Source organism: Molothrus aeneus, chromosome 2, assembly GCF_037042795.1.
Source record: "Molothrus aeneus isolate 106 chromosome 2, BPBGC_Maene_1.0, whole genome shotgun sequence".
NCBI lineage: Eukaryota > Metazoa > Chordata > Aves > Passeriformes > Icteridae > Molothrus > Molothrus aeneus.
This window is the reverse complement of record NC_089647.1, coordinates 45227237-45247813: the sequence shown is the minus strand read 5'-3', so window position 1 is coordinate 45247813 and position 20577 is coordinate 45227237. Positions and strand designations below refer to the sequence as shown.

At 37.5% G+C, this 20577-nt stretch overlaps 1 protein-coding gene across 3 annotated transcripts in view; it reads right to left on the bottom strand.

Annotated features, from left to right (window-relative positions):
* Positions 1–2130: 2130 nt before the first annotated feature.
* SGCG (sarcoglycan gamma) overlaps positions 2131–20577 on the bottom strand; it is a 105995-nt gene continuing 87548 nt past the window's right edge. For all 3 annotated transcript variants that reach the window (XM_066544824.1, XM_066544826.1, XM_066544825.1), the window contains 2 exons: positions 7157–7280; positions 2131–5654 (listed from right to left, as the gene is read on the bottom strand). In XM_066544824.1, the coding sequence (XP_066400921.1) occupies positions 5481–5654; positions 7157–7280 (298 nt within the window). In that variant the 3' untranslated portion in view covers positions 2131–5480. The remainder of the gene's footprint in view (positions 5655–7156; positions 7281–20577) is intronic.

Here is a 20577-nt window from a genome sequence, read left to right as displayed (position 1 = left end):
CCTTTTTTTTTTTTTTGCAATGACATATGTTTGCAGTTTTCTCAAACAAATTGTACATTTTGCTGTTTTTTTTGCAATAAATAGCATGTAAGTAAAACACAAAACCTGGTCTGCCATGAAATAAATCAGTTTAGTTAATTTCCTATATTTTTAAAATAGATTCCTTTGTGGTTCTTGCTTTGTGCATTAAGTCAGATGGATAGTCTTCAGGCTATGCAAAATACTTGAAACAGTTTTCATGCTTCTCATTTTAAATGAAGCTAAAACATATGGTCTCATGGAAGCATGCAAAAGTGTGACAGGAGCACCCATGAACACTTTCCTGTTTTAATGTGAGCTCTTGAGGAAGAAAATCTTCTAAGTGTATAACTGTGTTTTATAAGCAGCTTATGTTGCCTTACCAGTATTATTATTATGAACTGTTAAAATGGCTGTGCAGAATCACTAAACTATTCTAACTTTAATTTTGTTTAGTTTGTATATTCTGTTGAGCACTGACACTGAGAAAGAAAATAGTCCCAGTTCTTAAGAAGCTAATGGTCTGAAACAATTTTAAAGTCTGAGCCAAGTTGAGAAAGAAAACTGGAATGGCACAGAGAATGAATGAATTAATTCTGTTATTCCTGAATTGAAACTAACAATAAAATTTACAGATGACTGCAGAGGGACAGGCAAGAGAGGTGTCTCAGTTGGAAGTCTCTTAGTTTCTTATTTGTTTAACTCACTGTAACAGCTAACATAAATAAAGAGGCTTTGCGAGACCAGGAATCCATGGTCTGACAGAACATGATTTTGTAAGTGCCATTTAATTCCTGATTAAAAATAAAAACAAATAAATAAAAGGCTTAATTGATTCTTCCTTTTGGCTCAGCTGGGAGACTTGACAATGTGTCTAAGACAGGTATGGAGGCTAAGAACAGTTAGGATGTGATGATTCTGTACTAAGGATCTGTAGAAGTAAATGTTAGCATGTAGGTTCCACAAAAATACATTTAGCAAGTAATTCTGCACATTAAATGACTTCTCACTGGAGAAAATATCTTTTCATTCAGGTCTATCTCTTGCCTTCCACAGGTACCACCAGTTTATCTAGGAAAAGCAGCTTCAGTTCTTGTCTCCCAAAATTACAGTTGAGTAGTTTAATAAAAAGTCAGTGGTCTAGGAAGCTGATTCAACTATACACAGAGCAGCTTAAATCTAAGGAACTGCAGTTGGAATAAGCCTTGATAGTCTTGTTACTATCTTGTGCTTTAAAAGCTTTTCTCTCAAACAATGAAATGTTACACAGCTATTCTAAAAAGCACAGGACACTTGCCTCAACAATTAGTGACAAGAAAAAATATCTTTTGTTTGTTAGTGGTTTTGTTCTGTTTTGTTTTTGTTGTTGTTTTTTGTTAAGGACATAGATTTTTGTGTAGCTGACTACCAGAAGAATAAATGGTTTATTGTGTAAAAAATGCAGTTTTACAGTATTTGTACTCAAATCATTATCAGTAAAGTTACTGTAATGATTTGTGAAATAGGGTTTAAAATTTACTACAAGGACTGCATTCACTTGGAACTGGTATACTTGGGTTGCTTTAAAAAAGGCTATAATTAAATCTATTGTAATTGCTCTAATTAAAGTAGAGGAATGTTGTACCACCTTTGAGATTTCCTGTTGCTGGCTCTAAACCCTTTGAGAAAGGCTGGATTGGTCCTGGGGAACAAAGGAAGAACTGATAGTTCAAAAATAACTAAACCTGGCAGCCAAATTAAATGCTTTCATTTGAAGAAGACACACATTTTTTTTGACACATGAAGGATTTTGTCAATGAATTTTGATCAAAACTGTTTATTTTTTCTTTGGTTTGTTTTCTGGACGATTAATTCAGTAGCACTGCAGTAATTTCTTTGTTTACTTTCACCCACTACTGATTAAGACAAATGAATTCTAGATGTCCAATGAAACCTAATTGTAAAGCATTTTCTAAATTCTGCTAAGTACATTTTTAGCTGGGACCAAGAATTGTGTTCACATTTTTAAATAAAGTACATTTCACATTCTTAGTCTTGTATAAACAATTTTGTTTTAAAAATGAAAACATTCATTTAAGCTGTGTTTCATTTGAATACAAAAGCAGAAGCAGATTGTTGAAAATGTATAAAGTTTATTCAAGAACTTGGTTTCCAATTCTTGCAATTTCCTTTTGCATAAAGCTATATAGACAACTGCAAATACTAAAGGACTGTGAAATGGAAAAAAAAAAAGCTTTGCGCAATCACCAGTGAAGTTTTTCTATCATTTTTCCACTGTGTAACAATTGCAACCAGTTGCAAGAACAGCTGTAAATAACTCTTTTTGAGGGAGTAAATATGCAAACAAATTCAGTTCACTATGCTGGTAGTGATTTTTTTTCTATTTGAATAATGCTTTTGGAAATAAACTAGAGAACTGCATACTCTCACTTCCCTGTGCCATAATTTTCTGTTACTCTAACTAATTACTGTAGCTTGATCCAAGTAGAAACAGTAATTTTGAAGTATTAAAGAGGGGGAAATAGACATCCACATAGAGATATCAAAAATTATAATTTAGTGATGTATGATCTATGTTGATATTAACAGCAATTCAGATGGTAGCATCAGCTGACAATACTCTGGTAATGTTAGCATAAATTTTGTTTCTCTACTAACCACACCTAAAAGAAAAAGTGACAAGATGTTGCCAGCCATGCTTTATGTGCACAACTTCTATACTGGAACAATACTTCTGATGTCAGTGTTGTAGCATAATGAAAAGAATCAAATTTAATCAATGAAAATGATCAAGTTAGTGATTTGTGTGATGGCAGTGCTAAGGGTACAGCAGACCTCTTTAGGTTTTGGTACTACTTAGACTCCACCTGTGAAATGAAACAAGTCCAGAAGATTTATCTCCACAAGAAAGGTGGTAGTTATTGCAGGGTCTAAATGAAGCACCATCCTGCTTAATAGTGTTACCAGCCAGGGGACTGCACCCTGATTTTCCTAGCTATTTAGGGGTCAGGTTATTCTTGCCTGGAAAGCCTCACTTCAGTCCCTTGCTGTGAATTAACTGGCAAATCACAACTGAAAATGTGCCTACAAAACAAAAGCTTAAAATGTATAACTTGAAGTGCTGTGCTTCTACTGCCAGCAGAACAAGGCGATTTTAACTATTTTGCAGTATCTAGCTAACATTTAGGGGTTAGATTAGTGAATTATTTGATACTCCATGGAAATGGGCATATGTTCCTTGATGTCAGAACAATGGCTGAAATTTCTAAGGACTCAAGTCCCAGTTTTGCTGTTAATACTACACCTGTAAGAGACTGGTGACATTACAGTTCTCCAACTTACTCGTAGCAGCAGTTTTCAGGTATCTGGCACATGCAAGGGCATCTGCTGACCTTTATTTTAGTACTCAAACTTTCTATCCAATGAAGTCTGCTTGTGTTTTGGTTTGTAAAAGCTTGCGCATGGAGCTGGAACTATCTAAATTGACTTAAAAGGAATACTGAAGACAGGTTTCTGTTAAAGTGTACCTCAGCTGAGGGCTTAGCCTTAGAGACAGATATAGTCAAGAGATACAGTTGTGGAGATAAACATTTCTCTCCTTACAGCAAACAGCCTTGGACTCACTCCTGAAGACAGGAGTAAATGAATGAGTCTAAGCCCAAGAAAAGTCAATTTCAGATGGGGAAGATGTGTGGCTTCCTACTTCTCCTTTAGGCAGTGTAAAAGAGCAGTTGGAGCACTCTGCAGATAACATGTGAACCCTTGCTTCACTTGCCTAAGCTCACCTTAAGTGTTTCCTACTTGCTCTACTGGAGTTCTCAGGAGTTTGCGTTAATTGCTGAGGGCTCCACCCTGCTGCTGAAGAGCAGTTTCAGTTCTGTACATCAGACTCTTGGAGAAATTGCAAAGGCAACCCTTAAAGCGGGGACTGCCCTGGGCTTTTCCACAATAATAGTGGAAAATATTAACGTGGGACTGACTCTCTTTCTCAGCTCAGGCTTTTGTGTGTACCTGGGGATCTCATCCAAGTGCTGGTTTTCTTCCCTTGTTCACCAGAGCTGAAGTAGCAAGTTTGTTAGTAGTTATTTTGTCCTGATTCTTTTGTTTTAAGGATGGTGATTATTTTTTTTTCCAAAAGGTGGACATTTGTGATTTACTAACACTATGGGTTAAAATCCTTCAGTAAATAGACACCAAGGCACTATGTGATAGCTCCTTCCTGGATAATAAGATCATAAAGTATATACAAAACAGCATCAAAGGAATTTAAAACCCATGAGGTTTAAACAACAGACTATTAAATACAAATCTTGCTACCCAGAGGTGTGCAAACAATTTATTTGTGTTCAGTACAACACTGTACAGGGGAATGGGTCTGCAGTTGTGTTTCTTTACAAGGCCAATAAACGGTTTGTCAGCTCTGGTGAGCATTTATTTTGTATCCAAAATCCTAATGTAAAAAATAATAACAGTTTTACTCTTTCTGTTTGTGGTGGAGTCCCACTCTGACAGATCAGAAATACCAGTGAACAGGTACAGATGGGAATGAAATATTCCTCTTAGTTGAAATCTGTGGGCTGCATAAAAGGATTTTTTCCCACTGCCCAAAGAGTTCCTTAGGTCAGACAATCTGAAGACATATTTTTTTTTGTTTACTAGTCCAGCTGGCACAACAGATTGCCTTGTTGAATTAGCATGTCCTAAAATAAAAAAGGATTTGATTGAATATGATGGTACAGGCAGTGGAACAAACAATGCTATAATAAAATACACTAACATACTTCTCTGTTTTATAGTGAATGGATCTGAGACACAGAGAGGCCTTCATGACTTCTGGAGCTTTTTGCATTAGGTATTTTTATACGAATCTCAGTAAGAAGCAAATCAGCATATGTGTTGCCAAATTAAAACAGAAAGCTATCAACAAATTAACATCTTTTACACAGAACTCACACAAATACCACATTTTTCTATCTTGTGTTATTGCAGGAACAAAATTGCATAGACCATTTGCTGGCACTTTCTGAATTTTCCAAATAATGCTTTGTCTTACAAATAATTCAAGTAGTTCCCTAGATTTCATTTCACCCAGTAAGTGTTTACATGTAGTGAGAGGAAAAACCCATGGATCTCAAAAATATGAACAACGACATAATCATCTGACTGAATAACAGTTCAGCAAGGAAACATATTTGTTTTATTTTTTATACTCTCTGTAAGGCTGTTTTCCAAGTGTTTCTGACAAAACATGTAATTTGATTCAGGTCATTCTTCTGAAGTGGAAATGTCATTTGTGCTCTTCTTCCCCTTAAACCCTGTATTCCAGAACTGTAGATGTAGATTTGTTTCCTAAATCGTAAGTACTTTGTTTCTAAAATGCTGAAAAATATGCTTTCAGTAATGCTCTTTAGGAGTAATACAAAACCCAGATGCCCAAGGAGGTGTGTGGCCTTTTGGGTGCCTCACTGGCAGACTCGGCTGTATTCCTGGCAAGTGGAGCCCATGCCGGCCACTGACAAGTAGAGCTTTCCATCTGGACACACACAGATTTCATAGAGCCCCTGAGAAATCCCAGATCCACCCCTTGTACCCTCAGGCAGCTTGGGCAGACGCACGGTTTCAGCATCCAGCAAAAGCTGTGTGGGAAAAAGCAGGAGAAACGAGGTTATTAGAGATGGTAAAGCAATAATGAGACAAGTTGAATTTGGCTAGGCAGAGGCTTAAGAACTGCCTTTTACACAGGACTTGTTATATACAAAGTTTCTCTGAGCCCTAGGCTCTTGGCAGACATAAACAAAGGACAGGAATAAACTGGTGCCCACCCTCTTCTTAGCAGAGAACTCATGAAGTTCAGCAAGGCCGAGTGCAATGTCCTGCACCTGTGTTGGAGCTATCCCCAAAATGGATACAAGCAGGGTGATAAATGGATTGAGAGAAGCCCTGAGGAGAAAGATGTGGGGGTATTGACAAATGAAAACCTATGTATGAGCCAGCAATATGCGCTTGCAGCCCAGAAAATCAATCATATCCCAGGCTGCAACAGGAGCAGCATGGGCAGGGGCAAGGGAAGGAATTCTGCCCATGCAGCTCTGCTCCAGTGAGAGCTCACCTGCAGTGCTGCATTAGCTCTGGGGCCCCCAAAATAAGAAAGACACTGGTCTGTGGAAGTGAGTTAAGAGGGGGGACACGAAGATGCTCAGAGGGATGGAGCACCTCTCCTATGAGGAAAGGCTGAGAGAATTGGAGCATGGAGAAGAGAAGGCTCTGGGGAGACCTCATTGCAGCCTTCCAGTAGTTAAAGAGGGCCTACAAGAAAGCTGGGGAAGGACCCTTTATGAGGCATACTGGAATGTTTTAAACTGAAAGAAACTATCATTTAGATTAGATATAAAAAAGAACTTTCAGTGGTGAGGCACAGAACAGGTTGCCCAGAGAAATTGTGGATGACCCATGCCTGGAAGTGTTCAAGGCCAGATTGGATTGAGCTCTGAGCAGCCTAGTCTATTTGAAGGTGTCCCTGGCCATGGCAGGGGAAATTGGACATGGATGATGTTTAAGGTCCCTTCCAGCACTATTCACTCCATGATTCTAAGGTAAGTGACAGGGTCCATGCCTGTGCACAGAAGAGCAGGACACAAGCACTGCTGCTGGACCCAGGTCTATCCTGGCCTGAGTGCTGAGGCCTCACCATGGAGCCAGCTGGTTATGGATGGACGTGGGTTGGTCTGTAGTTCCTCTGTGGAAGAACTGGCACAGTACAGCCTTGCAGAGGGGATAAATAGGCTGCCTGCTGTTAATGATGTCTGCAGAGCTTCACTCCTTAATTTTGCCACTCTGGGGCTGCGTCTGCTTCTGAGCCAAGGTTCCCCACTGGGGTGCCTGGGAATCACTGTGCTAGTAGGGAGCTAAGCAGTATCCAAGTTTCATTAGAAAGCATCTCTCTAAGCTAATACAACATTATGTCTGTTGGTAGTATTATTTGCATAAATAAAACTTTTATTATTGGCACTAATAATTTTAATATCCTGCTACCTAAAACCTGAGGAATTAAATTACCAGAACTTGAAAAAAAAAGACTTGAAGTTACAGTCACACAGAAGATCAACCACAGTTATGGAAAAGAAGGGCTTGTACTCACCACGCCATCACTGCTGTGTAGTTTGATATCCATCTGGGAAAGCGCTTCAATATTCCCAGCTTGTGCTTTAATATTAATTCCTCGTGGTGCGTCCATGCTCAGAGATCGAGTTGGTGATTCCAGCCTAAAAGTAGGAGCAGAAAATTGGACAGTAGCACCATCTCATACATTCCTTTATTTTAGAAAAATAAGTAAACATTGAACAAGCTCTTGCAGGCTCTGAAGTCATACAAAAGATGCATTTTTCCTTTCCTTCAGGCAGACTTGATTAAGGAGGCAGCTATTTTGAAAACCAACAAAGCATCCCAAATGAAAAATACAGATTAATTCATAATGCAAATGCAAGGTATTATTTCATACATAACTGCAGATTATTTCAGTATAACAGTAACCTAATCTATTAACCTGAAACACAGTTTTACATTAGTTTCAATTTTTTTTCATTTTTGACATAATAAGACATTGAAATAAATACAATTAATACATTCTGGAACTTTTTAAAATCAACGAGATTTCTGACACTGCAATTAGCTAGAGCGAGATGTCACTATTTGTGTGTGTGTGTGTTGTTTAACTAGATGACATCTGAAACTTAAAAACTGTTAATTTAATTTAACTGTTAATATAAAAATTATACAGTATAACAAACAGGGAGTTGCAAACCCTGCAGTGCCACAAGATGGCAGGAAGGCACTGTATTATCTGAGTAATCACCTCGTCGGATCAGCTGTGCAGGAATAATGATTTTTAGTTTTCAAAGAGATAAGGCTTTGTTTCTTCACAATTTTGGTATCATTTCCATGCTAAGTAGAAGGGATAGAAGTACTAACTAAAAATCATGACAAGGAAAGAAAAAACCCAATCCTAGCAAAAAGCTAGTGATTATGTTGCTTCTTTTGACCATTACCTAGAACTGCTTCATCTGGAGGCACTGCAGGATCAGAATTGATACCTATTAGATTTTACTTATGAATATTCACTCACCTTTCCTGAAGACACCAGCCAATACTAAACAGGTGAATATGAAGGCTAGAGAAAGTGAGACAGCAGTAGTCCCTGTTTACATGTGCTTTCCTATTCTCTGGACACATACCAAAGAATGTGGACTGCATCCACACTGCAGAACAGACACACTAGTTCCCAAGCTACTGTGTTTTCTAGAAATGCAGAGGGGTGTGTGTGTTTGTGCATGCACTCCCAGCAGATGTTGTCCTGGCTCCACAGGTGCTCCACAGCTGCAGACTGGGCGAGTGGAAGCTGTGCCCAAGTAGGTCCTTTACTGGGAACGCATTGTGTAGTGAGTCCAGACTCTGACTGCAAATTATTGGCAGGAATAAGCTGTCTAATTTACTGAGACTCAAGTCTTCATTTTCTTTTTGTTTTCCTGTTACTTCATTAAAACCAGAATGTAAAAGAAGACAGTTTGTGCTTGTGTGAAAGTTCAGTTGTATTTTTGAGTTCTGAAGAAGCTAAATCCAGCTGATAACTTAAAACCTAAATCCATGATATCTAAGCACAGTCACTGAAACTTCATTTTTTATCCTCAAATCTGAAAATAGCTCAAGCAATATTGGCTTATCACGGCTGGCCAGAGTTAGCAGAAGATTCTATCTTCTCTGATCTTGAAAGGTCCCTTCCAACCTAAACCATGCAACAACTTTACATTTCTATGATCTGCCTCTCCCTGACACCTCCTAGCTTCATCACCTTCAATTAGTTTAAACTCCAGACTGATAAATAAATAAAATACTAACAATGGGTAAATGCATCATGGCCCCATATTGAGACCATATCCACAAAACAATTTAATGCCTCACCCCATGAACCTGAGATAGCACAAACTTCAGGCCTGATTATGCTGTGTACCAGGTAATGAGAATGAGTTCTGAATCAGACAACCAATATAGTATTAGTAATCTTTATTATGCAGTGTTTGGAATTTAACAACTTTGGTATGAATTTTTGCTTTAGCTCTCTAAATTTATACCTCTATGAAATAGAAAATCAGCTCTTCCCTGAGTGATTAATGTGGGTGGTCTGCTTCATGGGAATATTTTTCAGGGTGCATTTGTATGCATAATATACTGAAAAATTAAAAAAGTTTCTATTTTCAATCTTTAAAATTTAATGTATTTTCATAAATTAGTGTCAAAGTAGTTAAATATAACTTTGTCATAGTTTGTCTTAACAAAAAGCTTTAAAGTCTGAAATACCTTATGTTCTTTTGCAATGCATTTCACCTACATAAGCAAACTATACGTAGGCATAATTTTTTATTTTTAAACTCCATTAAATATCACAAGACAGCAGACTGGGACAAACTTCTGAGAGTATATCAGACCTGGACTTTAAAAAGCAATCAAACACAAGAGAAATATTTCTTACTTTCTACAAAAATTAATGCTGGCACGAAGCCTACAGACTTCGGAAGCACTTAGATTTATGATATGACATACACATAATTTAAATTACATGGCAGGATTACATTTGCTATATTAATCACAAACCTAAATTTCTGCTGTTTATTCAGGTCCTATTTCTAGATTAACTCAGCCTGGATTTGCCTAATTAAGCACGTCATTGAAGCTTCCTGGCAATGCAAAATGTTGTGAATCAGAGATGTGAACTGTAATATGTGAGATTCTAGCAAAGGCAAGAGTCAATAACACTAATGATGCATTTCTCTGTACAGTATTCAAAGGTTTGTGTCTAGAGTCCAGATGCACTCAAAGGGAAATGGGCACCTTTCTAGTGTAGAAACAGCCTAAGTTGAACCTTGACTTTGAATGTCCCTTCTAGCCTCCACACTGATGTGCGTCTCTCAGGTGTCCTGACAAAACAAGAATTCAGTTTGTTTGCAAATGATGGAGGGTGCTTGGAGTGTAAGAGGGAAGAAATTAATTGTCTTAAGAGTTTTTGCTCACTTTATATTGTTTGAATTTTTGCATTAGAATGATGAGGGAATATATTGTTACCAGTCACTTTATATTTTTTTTTTAAACTTACAGACACATGAATTACATTTAAGAGGATGAAGTGAATGATCTTTTCCATCTAGGGGAATTAATCTATGTAATGTGCTGTCCTAAATGTGACATCTGTCACAGCCTCTATCTCACTTGGGAAGATGGATTCTGTACTTATGAGTAGCTTCTAGGTACTGCAGTAGCTGCCAGGGTCAATTAGCAAGGGGTGCAGTGCAAGAGAAATTGATCTGGGCAGCACAATATTTGATGCCAAGGACCTGACAGCCCATTATGTGTGTCCTGAGGAGAACTCTGGACTAGGGGTTGCCAACTGGATGCCCAGAAAGGTTAGAGCACATCAGGTGTTCTCCATGAGATCACAGCGTTCAGAATAGTTTAACACAAATGTCACCCTGTCTATGTCCCCAAACAGTTCCACAATGAAAATCAAGATGTGGAGAATTAACAGGCCATGGGGAGATTTCTCTCCCAAGCATGTTTCTAATTTGAATTTAGACACTCAAGTACACATACCCACAGATTGTAAGGCAAAGCAAGCCACACTCGGGCCCACTTGCAGAATAGTTACTTTGCCTTCACCCTGATCCCTGCAGCCTGAGAAACTGCACCATGTCAGCTTCTGAAAGCCAGGGAAGGGTGAGAGAATAGGTGGTCCTTGGTAATATTTTACAGCTGTCATTTGCTGTTTATTGGTTCTCCACAGTACATTGCAATTGATTACAGCAAAGATAATATTTACTTGTTGGTAAGAGTTCCAGGAGTCAACTATACTGTCATGTCTGGCAGCCAAAGAAATTTGGTGCTGAGATGTGCTAAATAATTCATGAAGGTCTGTGTGAAAAAATATTCTGAGGGAACCTCAACAGCATCCAGGCTCTGGATCTGAAACCATCCCAACACCTAAAAGGCTTGGAGAGTTCCCTTTTCCTATAAGCATGTTGCTAACTTGTGGAGATGTCAGATCACCTGAAATTGCTCAGTTGGCTGTTAGGGAGGATGTGAGGGCAGGGACAGCCTGCAGCAGTTCTGGTAAAGAAGCAGGTGACACTGCCTGTGCATGCTGCAGGAATATTGATCTCTTTTTTCATCCTGGTCTGGCAGGAGTCAGAAGGATGCCTTACAGATCTTTAAAGTACCACAAGGTATTAGAAAGCTAGTTCTAGCACTGAAGAAAGAGTACCACAAGTTTCCTACTGCACTTTGGGGTTGCTTGACCTCTAAAAGCAGGACTGAGGAATCAGCTTGCTCTTGGGTAATTGTTTATTCTTTCCTTCTGACCCCTTTTTGACCTTTCCAGCTCAGGAGTCATCATCTCTCCTGAATTCAATGGGAAGAGAATTCAGTGGTATGACCTTAGACAGAAGTTGCCCATCTGTATGCATTCTTCCCAGCACCTGTCTAAGGAAGATCAGGATTACTGTAACTGGACTGAACAGGTCCGGGATCAACACTAGCTCTAATTTTGTAGTGAACCCAACAATTGTGCATCCCTGGAAGTGTCCAAGGTTAGGTTACACAGGGCCTTGAGCAACATGGTCTAGTGGAAGGTGTACCTACTCATGACAGGGGGCTGGAAATAGATGACTTTTAAGGACCCTTGTAACCCAAACCATTCTATGATTCTATAATCAAAACATCTTTCTCACATCATCAGGTAAGCAAGAGACCCTCATATACCTTTGGTGTACAAAAAGAAATCCTGCCATGAACACCGGCCCCAGAATTCAATTGACTTTGTAAAGGTTTAAGGGAAACAGAAATTAAATTATGATGATTAAACAATAAATAACTATAGTATTTTTTTTTATTAAAAAATGACTAGAGGTCATGGAGCAAAGGATGAATAGAAAAGGCAAGAAATGAAGAGGAAAAAAAAAAACCCACGAGGGAAAGAGGGGAAAAAGGAAAATCTTTAACCTGTCAAGGAACTACTGTTTTGAAAGGCAAAAAAGCAACCTAGAGGATTCTGTGGGCTTAATTGGCCTTGGTTCTCTGTAGATGTCTGCTTTGATCCCTGCTTTTTGAATGTACATTAACCTTTAAAAGGCAATAGGAGTATATTGACTTTTTGATTAGTCTGAAAGCAGTCCAATTCCCCAGCCATGCAGCTAGACATTGTAAGAGAGTAAACCACAGGCAGAGCATGCACTAGTCACACAGAAAAAAGAGATTGTCAGCATTTATTTATGGTGCAGTACACGCAATTTCAAACCATATCCTTTCTTTATGAGGAATCTGGATTCCTGTTGACATGAGCTGAGCAAAACTGGGCTGGAGTTCCAGAGGTGGAGAGTGAGCAGCAGGCATGGAGTAATGACTACTGCCAATCCCCACCCATATTCACTTATCTCCCAGCAGCTTGCTGTTTTGACGTCAGGTGAGTGGGGATGGAAATCAGGATGTTGCAAGAACATGATTACCCAAACTTGAGCATCTTGGTGTTCTGCCTTGTGGTTTTGGCTGCTTGCCAGATGGTCCAAAGGCAAAGAAGGACAAAACAACACGACTGAGATCTCAGTCTCGTTATAAGCCTCATTTCTGTATTTTGTAAAAGCATTTTCTTTGGAACAGCTCCTAAAATTACATCTCCTTGCAAGAGGAAAAATGAGTTTCACAGCATATTGCATCAACTGTGTCTATCTTGAGGACACGGAAGTATCAGTATTCAACAGTAAACTGTGATAGCTCTTACTGAATGTCAAAGAATAGAAAATACTAATGACTCATTAAATCTTCTTCCCTGGTAAGTTTCTGTGTAATGAAAATATAGCAGTTACTTAGTCAAGCTTTAGCACAAAATTCTGATTTGACATAACTTCTATAAATCTTTCAAATGCTGATTTTTTTTTCTAAAATGTCCCATTTTGCATCACACCTATTGAATTCCTTCATTAAGAGGTGGAATAATCACTTCCCACCTGGATGGTATTGTCTTCCATATTGCCTTCATTCAATTTGGTATTCTAAGTCTGAACTTCACTGACTTAAACTAAATTAAACATAATGAGAAAAATTGACTGAAAAACTGCATCCATTTTTCCTTGTCAAGCCCATTAGTTGGTCAATGGTTATAATCTATCTCCCAATTTTTGTAGCATAGTTCAAAAAAATCATTTTCCAAGGACTACTGCCTCTGGGACTTGCCTGAACTAGGACACATATTCTGTTTTAGTAAGACCAGTGTCAATATCTACATCTCCTATATACTGAACACTAAGTTAATTTATTATTTATACCACAATAAAATGTAATAGTCAAACCAGTATATTTTTAATGAATCAAAATTTAACAGCAATTATCTCAAAATTTAAAGTAAGGAACATTTAATAATTTTCTATCAAGTGAATCTGGCTCTTCCATTGCAGAAAAACCTACAGGAAAACTTAAGAGTAGCATGAGATACAGATTAATATTAAAACTGTGCTTTCAACTTAACCATGCCAAAACTATTAACTCAAATAAAGGTTTTGTGCCTGTGATAAAAAAAAATCACCAGTCTCCTGTGAAAATAGAGAAAAGTTGTCTGATAACACTGTAAGAAAACACATAGGGTACAAGTGAATTCAGAGATACATACTATGAAAACATCTGTTTAGAGGCAAGTGTACATGCACAGGAACTCCATTAGAGAAAAATTATTCAGTTGGAATATAAGCAGCTGTTCATAAAGCACCTAATTTTTCCAGGAATTCTGAAGTTTTAAAAAAAAAATCTTCAGTGATCCCATATTGTAACTTAAAGACTATAAAATGATAGAACAACCTGTTCTAAATTTGATTTAAAAAGTAACCTGTTTTTTTTGGTTTTTCTGTTTATTGCTTAAATGCATTAATGAAAATGTCATTTTGGAAGGTCCATCATTTTGCCTCCAATCACTTGGGGATGGCTCAAAATGTGCTGTGCTTTGCTGGCAGCTTGTAACACCTCTGACCTCTGAAAGTAGACAGAAATGTCTATTTTCTGAAACATCCCAAATACTTTCATAACAGCAGAAGTACCCTGAAATAACTACAAAATGCTGTAGTAGGCTCTGCTTTTCTTGGTAATCTTCTTTCTCTGGACAATCACATCCATGCACAAAGACAGTCATGAAACACAAGTCATTACTAATTGCAGTTCAGGCCTTCTGTATGGCATGTATAATACTGCTGCAGGATCCATTCTTTTCGTGTATATTAGACTCCCCTCCCAGAAGCCTCTCTTGGTAAGGCCTAGGAGCACTTCATTACTCAACCATTTCAGGGCTGAGCTCTCATATCTGGAGGTTAAAAAAACCTCACTGAACCACTTTCATATTTCCCTTCCTCCTAACTCTTGGGAAGGAGTTTTCGTCATACACAACACAGCTGGGCTTACTGAGCTTGGCTGGGGTGAAGGGGAGTCACTGTGAAATTACAAAATCATGTAATGGAGAAACAATGAAATCAGATCACAAATACTCATTAAGCTCAAATAAGCAACCTATAGGGAATGCTAAAACAATCTAAAGCTAAAACAATCTTGTAATGACCTTTTGGAATATTGAGCAATGGCAGTAATGGATCTTAGACTCTTTATGCTTTTTACATTAAGACAATCATTGTGAGAAAATAAAATCACAATTAATCAGATTCTATGGTAAGTTTAATTTTCTGTAGATAAATTAATCCATTTATCCTTATTTATGCCTATATTTAAATAATTTTATCCATGGACTTAATATAAGCTTATAGCGCCAAGATCTTGGATTTGGAGGCAAGTCTGTTATGTGCCCCAGTGCTGCATCAGGGTGTCTATTTTTTACCTATTCCAACATCAGAGAAACCAACCTGGACTGTGTTCCTCTAATGATGTATGTGCTAAGGACTCCATGACAGAAAAGCACTAACAATAAAAGGCTTTCTCATTCTATTGTGTTTCAGACTGTGGGCAATCTGATGACCTCAGATTAGAAGAAAAGAGAGATTGTGCTATTTTTTCTGATACATATTTGAATAATCATAAGCTTTAAGAAATAAGTCAGTTAAAGGAGGACATTGGAGATGAGTGTGCAGTGTAGGATAGAAAACCAGAAAAATGTTCAAAACAAGAATTACAGGAGCCAAGGGAAGAACTGTAGGAGATAATAAATATAAATGTAGATACACGGGGTGCACAGTTATCAAGACTGGTATAAAAAAGAAATCTGAATTTCATGCAGAAGATATAGAGAAGGTTTTGAAGGAAGAAGATATTCAGAAACTTGATAGCAAGGAGAACACTTAGACTATTTGAAATTCTCCAAGTTTTTAGTGAGTATAAGACAACCATGGATTTTACCAACTAAGAAAAGATACTTCTTTTAGGTAAATATGATGTTGTCATGACTTTCCTGAAAAGAAAAAGTCATAGCATTCCAAGCTAATGATTAGCTTGGAAGGACTCATTACCTCATGCCTGATATCAAACAAGAACCAGTAATTGGCAGCCATTTCCTAGTCACATGGTTATATAAACCATGATTAGCAATTTAGATGAATTTATGAAATACTAGGTTCCAAGTGGAAAGCCTTTATTCTGCAACTTGAAACATTTCCCAGCGCAGTGCCTGATTTCTTATGATGAATTTTCATTTCCTCAGCCATTAACCAAATATGGTGTAGTTGTCAAGTGTACAATTCCTAAAGAAATGCCATTGATCCCCCATTCCTCCAAAATTAACAGAAAGAAAGAAGTAGTGCTAGAGCATAAATAATCTGTTCTGTTTTAGATATCTCTGTAAAATGCCCTCACAATACCTGTTGCCTTCCACCAAAAGTGATGAGATGCAGTACACATATCTTCACCTAGATGTCCAAATAAATTTAATCAACTCCACCTGAACACCCACCCAAACAGGTGTAAACCCCTGAGGCCATGCTCCAGGAATATTAGTTTCTGTGTGGGTGGCTTGTGGGAGGATCCCTTTCCACTTCAGTGGATGAATGAATGAATGATTTTGCTTGCAGAGAGAGGAGTATTCTAAACCTGGATGGACATCTGAGATGCATCTGCTTATTCTGGGAACACAGAGGTCCTCTAGCTTTGGACTCAGTTGCATGAATGCAGCCTAAATATGTAAGAGATGAATGGTAACCAGGAGTGTGTGCTGAACCATCAGCTAAATCACATGCATCAACAATGAAGAAACAATTTAGAATCAGCAAAAATGTTAGGCAAATGCAGATGAAGGGGTTTTTGTAGGTTTTTGTATGTGTTCACTTTTTAGTGCTACTCCATATGCAGGAAGCACAGTTGATTTTTAAATAAATAAATCTACTGGGCTTTTTTAAGCTCATTTTGACTTATGCTAAAAGTGATTGAGGATAATGATCAAGGGCAGAAGAAGCCCTGCATTCTTTTGGGGTACCATTCTTAAATATTGGGAGTATCTGCTGCTCTTGAACGTGTCAGCTGGTGTTTTCTTCAGCATTTTTTTCTTTAATTTAAATAAAAAAATTCTTAGCATAGTTTTATTTCTTGAAATAAAACACGTTCCAAGTTACTTGTGTATTTATGTTGTAAATCTGAAATGCGTGGCAGCAGATGATTCCAGTAAAGCTCAGTTATGAGATTCTGGATTCAAGGGAATTGTTCAGCGTAAGTACAGCAGGCACTAACACTATTTACGACTTAGGGGGGATCTCTGTGCACAAGCACAATTACAAAGCCAGATTTGAATAACAGATGTTTCCAGCTCCCAAGGTTTTGGTTAACAGAATTTTTTTTTTTTAATGTAAGCCACATAAAAGAAGTGCTCAAAGTTCTAGGACAAATGCATTTACCTGTTCTCTTAAAAAAGGAATAAAACAGTTCCCAGTTTTAATGGCACTTTGAAAAGGCTCTAAAAGCAATTTTAAACAACATTTATAACGTATTCCAAAACACAGCAGATATGATTATCGCAGTGTACTTATTTGTTTATTAGTTCCCCATCCATTTTAAATATTGAAGTGTTTTTTCCTGTTTGCCTACTGTCACTCAATGCAGAGTTGCTGAAGGAATGAAGACTAAAGATAAGACTAAGACATGATTAAAATAGAAGCCTCTTTCAAGACTGACAGTTGTGATGAAGAGTGGTAAGAGCTAATTCAAAAGAGGTCTCTGTGATGACCTCAATTTTATGATGTGCTGACTCTCCAGGTAATTAAAAATGACCAAGGCCCCAGTGAATGTGATTAAATCTGTCACATAACAGATGTTTCCAGCATAGCTATCTTTTTCAAATTACTTTAATAATATTATAAAATAACGTCTTGTATTATAAAATTTTAATCTCGTATAATAACAGCACTTGCATCATTGTTGTAAAAAATGGGGTTAGCACTTTCCTTATGAGTAGTTTCATAAAACTACCTTCCAGGCTGAAATTTGCCATGCCTTTCTTTTATACGTATCTCAAGCAATTTTTTATTTAATATGCTGAAACACAGCAATATTTCAAGTAACTGGAGTTCTTCAGTAAATGCTGTTTATAGCGTCCACATGTTCTCCACAAAAACAAACACTCAAGTGAAGAGGCTTCGCTGAAAAGCAGGTCATACCCTTTCTTTCTTGTGATTGTTAGTACAGTGGCTGACTGTGCCACACTGTCATCAGATTCCTCACAACTGAAGTATCACAACTGTGCACACAGTCCAAGGGAGAGGGGAAAGAGTGAGAAGTGATGGTGTACATATGCAATGCATCTTGGAAAAGCTACTCTTAGCAGGAAATGCTCCCTTTTCCCAATGTTTCCCACACCCACCTCTTTATGGTGGGTGTCTCCTGTTTCCTGCCTCCTCCTCAGCTCTCTTGATATATGTGCAGAAATGTATGTAGGTGAAAGATAATGTAAGGCATGATCTGCTCAACTCAGTATTACAGCTTGGATCAGTGACAGCACAATCAGGCTTACAAACAGGGCTCCAGGTGGTCACCTGCAAGGTGGTGTCTAAAACTGTGACAATCACTAACAAAGTTTTCACAGTGGCTTGCGCTCTGGTGGAATATGCTGTAATTACTGGTGACAAGTTCACTGTAGCAAACTCACTGAGCAGTCTGACATTGTCAGGGACCCAGTTCAACAGGTGCAGTAATCATCACAGCTTTGCTATTTGTGCTACTGACACAAGCAGCCATGGAAAATACTTAAATGGCTGCCCCATGTTTCTGTTTCTACAGCAGAAACAACTTTTATTGGTTTTAATGTGTTGAGTGACATCTCTGAAAAACTGAGGCTTTAGGAAAGACATCAGTCATGTGACTGGAGGAAGTGAAAGTAATTTATGACAGTGCTTGCAAAATTCTTTTCACTAACATTTGCAGGTAAAATCACTGCTTACAAGACAACCAGATGTGATGCAATACACAAGAATTTGCTAAAAGAGTTTTTTTTAAATACCCAAGTCAGAAATGCTTCTGAAAAGTTGATCAACATGATGCCCTGTACTATCCAATCCTTCTAAATGACACTTTTTTACACATTTGAGTCCATCAGATGAATGGAAATAAATTCTTTAAAGCTTCCAAAATACATATTTTATGGTGTTCTTAGTTAACCTGATTACGAAAAGTATATGAATGCAAATTTATGTCCATCAAATTAAGGCCAGGGCTCATAAAATCACACTGCAGTAGAAATATCTCACTAGTCAGGGAGTAGAGGTGCCTTGCAAACTCTGAATCATAACCATATTCCTACTTTCTATTATGTAATTCATTCTCTTCTGACTGACTGGGCTTTTGATTTTCATAATGAATGCAAATCAAAATGACTTTACGTCAATTGGTTAGATGGTATTTTTAAGCAATTAGCATGCAAGCATTAGTATTACAAATATGATTAAACAATTATTTGGCAAATGCTTTTCCCCTGGTTGCCTCCTATACATTTCTCTACATTTCCTTCATAATTCTTACTCATACAGCCATAAAACTTGACAAATTCAGTTTCCAGCTTTCCCTCCTATTACATAGTTTAACCATAGCAAATACTTCAAGTGCAAAAGGAAAAAATAATATCAATGGGGACTGGAAAGGATAAAAATAAGACTTCAGAAAGAATCTGAGAGAAGTAGAAACTGTAAGTACATCAGTAGTTATTGGATGCCACAGAACAGATGTAAAATTAAAGGGTGTATGTCAATTATGAATATATAGACAGGGAAAAGTCTACTATTAGTACAGTAATCTAGCCTAACCAGATACCTAGAAACCATACAATTGTCCTTCAAATGATCAATATTCTGTAACATGTCAGTCACATATCTGTATCTATATATATTTATGCTTTTAAGTGTTGGGACAGATATTTCAGTTAAATATAAAACAATGCTTCCTTAGTTACACATTTAAAGTTTTATTTAATACCAATATTAAACATTTGTTTAGAATACATCAGTTTCCCTGGGGAATATTGAAATATTTTCAGTATATACCCATAAACCATTAAATATACCCATATTCTGGTAACATATATCTCTCTCTATAAATTTATAATCATACTCTGCAAAAGTTGACTCTCTGGAACAGTGATATCATTCCTGCTATAGAGCTTCCCAAAATCAAGAATAGTGGAATGATGTGGATCATTCTGAACTTGGATGTAAACCCTCAGTTAAAAGACAGTCTGAATACCACAGGCTGAGTGTACTAAAAGTGATTTCCCACAAGATTTGTGCTCAGAAGGCACAGTTGTTGGCAGTCAGACAGCCATACACAGCAAATATGAGAACAAAGATAGTACTAATTTGTAAGTGTTATATTCATTATTCATAGTATACAGTTAGTTGATAAACGGAAAAATGCCACATTTGTAAGCACATTTTTTTAAGTTTGGGAAATGCAAATGCTCAGCTCAGAAACATTGTTTTGAGATTTAAAGAGTTTTGTTGATCCACTGTTTTCCCTTAGAAAACCACAAGCCATGTAGACCACAAGAAGCAAACGGAAAAAAAATGACAAAACTATGTATGAACTCCATGTTATTCAAGGATACAAAAATTTAGGAGGAATACAGGAATAGGCTAAATAATATTCTAAGCTGTTTTAAGTTATCAGAAAAATATGTTAGCATCAGACTGGAAAAATGTCTAAAATTAGACGCCAGTTTTCACAGAGAATATTATTTGATAACAGGGGATATAAAAAGGTATGTGTGCTGGCATGAAACTCGGGATAATATCAGAGGAGGCTATTTCCAGTGCTTAACATGGAACCTGGGGAAAAGATGGCTTTTAGGGAAGTCTCTGTCTACAGCATCTACTTCCAGTAGTTGCTGTTACAGATTTTTGACCTACATTTTAGGTCACAAGGTATGTGTCTGAACATGAGCTTTCCTAATTCTGTTTAAATTCAGGTTTTTCTGGGAAGGAAGACGTTAAATCTCTGTTTTCCATTAAATCTTTGCTGTGATCCAGTTCCAGGTGTCAGCTAAATAAATTCTTAGGAAGCACC